General features: G+C 54.9%; 1 protein-coding gene across 1 annotated transcript; it reads right to left on the bottom strand.

Annotated features, from left to right (window-relative positions):
• Positions 1-790: 790 nt before the first annotated feature.
• Positions 791-4068, bottom strand: ATP6V0B (ATPase, H+ transporting, lysosomal 21kDa, V0 subunit b). The gene is made up of 8 exons (XM_004678906.2): positions 3883-4068; positions 3085-3133; positions 2823-2906; positions 2621-2698; positions 2342-2411; positions 2183-2234; positions 1792-1982; positions 791-1088 (listed from the first exon to the last, which is right to left on the bottom strand). Exons 1-8 carry the CDS (start codon positions 3947-3949, stop codon positions 1062-1064), a joined length of 618 nt encoding a protein of 205 aa, XP_004678963.1. The 5' UTR covers positions 3950-4068; the 3' UTR covers positions 791-1061.
• Between the last annotated feature and the right edge of the window lie 1281 nt (positions 4069-5349).

The following is a 5349-nucleotide window of genomic DNA, read 5'->3' as shown; positions in this document are numbered from 1 at the left end:
ACCCGCGGCCCCCGCCTCCAGCGCGCCCGCACCGTCGCGCGCCTCCGGTGCCGCCCCAGCCAGCGGCCGAACATCGCGGAGAGGGGACAGAGGTGGCCCAGGGCCGGAAGGGCGGAAAAATAAGTCTGGCTCATCTAAGGCGTTAGATTCGCGGTGGCACACGGTGCCGAGTAGTGGGGTCCGGGGTGGCGTGTGAACCTGCCAAGGGCCTGAAGATGGGCAGACTGGTGATCAGATTTGTCAGCTCACCAATGGGAGAATCATTAAAAGCTGGCCAGCGACCAGCAACCAGCGGAAAGGGCTGCTAGTGGGTCAGGACCCTTAAATGTTGGGGCAGAAACATGTGGCAGGAGAAGGCAGGAGCTTCTAGTCTAATAGCCAAGGCTGGATAAGAGATTGGACAGGAGTGGGAAGAGCTGCCTAGGGCCATGGGAACCCCAGGAATCTAATGAGTTACTGGAAAGGGATCACGCTAGGATAAGCAGAGGCAAATGACTGGGCATCAACCCCATAGGATGTGTGCTATAGCTGCCTGAGGGTCATGTGGCAAGTAGATGTGGCCGGGAGAAACCCTCCGCACCCCCAACAAACACCTGGGCCCACTCATCCTTCCCTTCAACAGAGATGTTCTGCACTACACTCAGCCCAGTCTCATTACCTCCCCACCCTGGAGCCAGCTCTGTCCAGAGCAGGCAGTGTTACTGCGAGTTGCCAAGAGGTTGGCATGAGGTAGAGGCCAGCAGGCTTTCTGGCCTCTAAAGGGAGGTGAAGCGGGCAACAGAAGCAGCAATGACCCAGACAAATACCATGTTTATTTCACAAACACTGGGAAGATGAGTTGGGGGTGGAGGTGGGACACAGCCGCACAGTCATCAGGGGCCCACGCTCCACAATGAGGATCCAGCCAGTAGTGCCTCCAAGTCAACAGGTAGCAAAGACTGAGTCCAGGGAGGGCCCTGAACGCCAAGCCCCCCCTGAAAGGCTAAGTGGCACAGCTCCAGCTGTCCCGGGAAAACCACAAATAAATAAGAGTGGGGCGCGGCCCCACCCACACAGATCATCTAGTCACCCATCTTCACTCTGGAGGTCTGCAAAAGAACAAGAAAAACCAGGTAGGGACAGGTAAAACAGCAATAAATGACAGAAAACCACACCTAGTATACCCAATGGCTGGACAGACAAACCACAACAAATGGGTGAAAGGACCACAGTGGACATGCTATGACAGACACAGATGAACAACCAGAGTTATGCTGCAGACAGAGATGGCGAGGAGCGGTGTACGGACAGTGCCAGTCACCAGGGTCCACCTGAACATAGGCAGGCACCCACAGCCACGCTCTGACCCTCAGCTGATTCTTAGCCAGAAACTCACATGGTCAGACAAGACGTGACTCAGACATGTATTTGTTCTCAAACAGAACAAACACACACACAGGCCCTGAGAAGCCCAAATACACTAAGACGGACTGACAAGAGGCAAAGACGAGATCCCAACCCAGTTGAGACTACAAATAAACAGAAAGATAAAGTATGAGACAGAACATAAAGGGAGAGACTAAATGAAAGATATACAGACACATAGCAACAGAAAGGAAAAAATAAGACCACTGCAGTGCTACCAGGCTGGAGACAAAAACAAAAGTTTCAAAAGGGGAAAACCAGAAAATGTGAATGAGGTAGTAAAAGCCGGTCAGCGATTCTATGGTTATGACAGAGAATACTGTGGATCCCCCGGGAGGAGGGTAAGGCTGGGTTGGAGACAAGAGGATCCCCAAGGAGATTGAGCACCTGAAGGATTGCAACGATGACCCCAAAAAGGCCGATGGCGCTGCCAAAAATTTCCACGATGAGAATCTTCACAAAGAGGCTGGGGTTCTGTGCGTCAGCCAGGGCGGCTCCGCTGCCCACGATGCCCACACAGACGCCACAGAAGAGGTTAGACAAGCCCACTGTGAGGCCAGCCCCGAACATGGAGTAGCCTGGGGAAACGGAGAGGGACACTGAGGCCGATCGAGGTAGTCGTGAGAGGGGACAACATGGGCGAGTGGGGTCAATCACCTCACTCTGCAGAGCACGCCAGATTAGATGAGAGAATGTCACAATGAGAAGACTGAGCTGAGATGTGGAAGGGGGAAGCAGGTATGAAGCTCCAGCCTTTTGTCTTTACACATCCACTCACCTGCATGGTAGTTTCGATGGCCAATGGCCTTGGGGTCAGTGGCACTGAAAGGCTAAGGGAAGCAGAAAAGTAATCAAAAACTACCTCCCACCACCCAACATCGATAAATCAATATAAATAACACACTGGAATATATACACCCCACCCTGTCCTCCATACCTCAGCCATGTTGCTAATGACAATTGCCATGATGATGCCATAGATGGCCACAGCCTCACAGAAGATAATACTGGTAGTAGGAGCAGAGGAATAGGGTAGAGAGGAGAAAGAAATTAAAAAAAAAAAAAAAAAAAAAACAACCAAAAAACAAGCCTCTTCTCAAGAAACCTCTTACCCCTACTGCCATCCCCCTGCCCCCAATAAGGTGACCAGGAGCAGCATGGCAGGCAGTTCCCAACACCGCTATTTCTGACGACCTTCCAAGGGCTCTCCACTTACCTGACCAGATTCTTGGTCTTGATCCTAGGGGCCTTCACCCCTCCCCCAATGATGGATGAGCCGGTAATATAGATACCCCTGTTAGAAGGACAAGACACTGAATGGCAGAGCCCAAGCTTGACTCTGCCCCCACATGACTAAAGAACCAATGACACCACCTGCTATGACTCAGTCCCTCCTCCTGGTCCCACCATCCACTCACCATGCTGCCCCAACCACGGACAGGGAGATAGCTAGGCCAATGCCCAGGTTCGACCACATGAAGGGGGAGGTTTCAGTCAGGAACCTGAGGTGGAGACAGGCAAGCAATTCAGCCCTGGTGGAGAAGTGGGGAGCAGCCCCCACCGCGCCTCTCTCCAGGCACACCAGTTCTGGATGCTGAAACAGACTTCATATTTCCCAAAGAAGAAGTAAGGCCACAGAGAGGCAGTTCCTAAGGGAATCCTCTCCCAGCCCCCCCTTACCATGCCACATCAAAGCGGAAGCCCAAGTCAAAAATGGTGTAGCAAATTCCTGCAGCAATGAGTTAAAAAAAAAAAAAAAAAGTTAGGGGCTGTTCTCTTTAGAGACTTCCTAACTTAGACAAGAAGCTGCTCCTCGGCTGATGGGCCACTTACTTTCCCAAAGGTCGGCCTGCACATACTTCCTTCAAGGGAGAATCCTCAGGCCGGCCCCCACGTGAAAGCTCAGCTGTCCATACAGATAGATCCCTCTGCCCAGACCTCCATTTTCTGCCACTCCCTCAGCAACATCTCCCACGGTGACACCTCCTCCCAGAGCAAGCCCCTCCACCAGCAGCCACCCTGGCCTAAACACCCTGGGGGAAGGGAGGGAGCAAGAGCTGGCCCCACCAGATCCCGCCAGCCCAGTCCGAGTCGCTGTTTACCCAACAAGCTGTGGGTGGGGGGAGGGCAAAACGACCGGGAAAAGAGGAACTGGAGCGGCCTGTTCGTGACCACCGGGGTTGGTCGGGAGCCAGGGCGGGAGGAGAGCTGAGGGGCCGGGGAGGGCGACTGCAGCGACAGAACGGGCGAGGGCTAGTCGGCAGTCCCCACCTGCGCCGGCCCGCGGCCCCCCACCCCGAGCAGCTGGACAGCTAGGTCTCAGGGGGACTGAAGGCCCGCGGGAAAGGCCTGATGCAAGCCCCGGGGCCCGGGGCACAGAGCCCGCGCTGGGGGCCACTAATTCCAGGACCTCACTTTCCCCGCTCGGACACCACCTCGGCAGGGTTGCTGACCCCGCCCGTCAGGGCCCGGCCTCACCCACGACGACCATGCAGGCCCAGAAGGCCACGAAGACCCCGGAGTACAGCAGCGCTAGCCCCGTCATGGTGGCAACGACGGCGGGGGTCCCGGGCGGTGGGGGCCAGACCGAACACGGCGTCCCTGCGTCCACTGTCCGCCCCGCAGTCTGTCCGCCCGCCCCGCAGCGTCACCTGGCCACCCACGTGACGCCCCTTCCTCACGTGACCTCACGTCGGGTCGGGCGCTGCGCCTTTGCGGTCTGGAACGGCGTCGCGGGAACTGCAGGCGCTGAGGATTGTGGTGGTTGTAGTCCCGCGCCACGGAACCGGCTCGGGCGCGCTTCTACGGTCCTTCAGCTCTGGCCTCTCCAGGGGCGCTCCCACTCAGCCCCGGCACCCACCCCGCTTAGGGCCCCTAGTCCTGCCCGGGTTTAAACCCGAGCCTGGCCTAGGGCCTCCAAGTCACGGCTGACCCCACGCTTCCCTACCCAGTCCCGGGAGGGTAGGATGCGCTTCACTGTGCTTAGGCTGCTTCCTCGGGCTTCACGCTCTCCTCGTTACCTGCCTACCCCTGTCGGTCTTTAGAAACCATTCTTCCAGGAAGGTTCCCCTAACCCAGGGTGGTGTGCCTTAGGAAACTTCAACAAGATCTCGTCATTCCCATTTAAAATGCCCCTGGTTTCCATTTCACTGGGAATAAAATCCCAAATACTTACAACGGGCTCTAATCGTGGCTTCCCATGCCCGTGGACTTCATCTAATACTGCCCCACTGTCTTCTCCTCTGCCCTGGCCTCCTTTGCGTTTCCTGATCATACCAGCCACACCCCCACCGCTGGGCCCTGCACGTGTTCCCTCTGCTTCTAATTAATTCACTTACAATTCCATTTTGGGTCTCTGCTCACCTCCAAAAGGCCTTCCTTGACCACCCCATTTAATATTACACCCTCTCACCAGTACATTCCCTCCCAGCTGCATTTCTTCGTATTTACTTTTACCATCTGACATACTGAATATTAAATCCTTCTCCCCTAGCGTGACCACCTGCCCATCCACCCACCGAACATGAAATGAAGTTGTTTTCAGTGCTGCATTTCCAGTGCCTGGCACAGTGGGTCCTCAAAATATATTTATAGAATGCATGACTGGTGCCCACCTTGTCCCAGTTACTATGCTCAATTTATGGCTCTACCTTGGCCAATAGCCTGGGCACTACCTGAGGGCACAGACCACATCTCCCTTATTCACCTGCTTCTTCAACAGCCTGGGCACTGACATTATGTCAACAGTCTTAGTAAATGTGGGTCATTTCACGTCAGTCCTTCTGGTCTTCAACTCCACTTTGCTTCAAGTACCCACAATGCTGGTGTTTAAAGATGGTGTACCCTTTGCTCAGATATTCTTTTCACCTGATAATTTTTTTCCTCAAGAGATTCAGCTTAGGTATCATCCCCCCAAACCCCATCTGGGCTCCACTGCCCTCCTCA

The sequence above is a fragment of the Condylura cristata genome, unplaced genomic scaffold (genome assembly GCF_000260355.1).
Source record: "Condylura cristata isolate star-nosed mole 26May11 unplaced genomic scaffold, ConCri1.0 scaffold00008, whole genome shotgun sequence".
NCBI lineage: Eukaryota > Metazoa > Chordata > Mammalia > Eulipotyphla > Talpidae > Condylura > Condylura cristata.
The sequence above is the reverse complement of the archived record's forward strand: the minus strand, read 5'-3'. Positions and strand labels throughout refer to the sequence as shown.

Coding starts and splice junctions, on each gene's coding strand:
- ATP6V0B (XM_004678906.2), bottom strand. CDS start 3,949: ATGACGGGGCTAGCGCTGCTGTACTCCGGGGTCTTCGTGGCCTTCTGG. Junction 2,907..3,084: donor TTCCGCTTTGATGTGGCATG/GTAAGGGGGGGC, acceptor TCTCCACCTCAG/GTTCCTGACTGAAACCTCCC. Junction 1,089..1,791: donor TCATCGTTGCAATCCTTCAG/GTGCTCAATCTC, acceptor GTTCTTTTGCAG/ACCTCCAGAGTGAAGATGGG.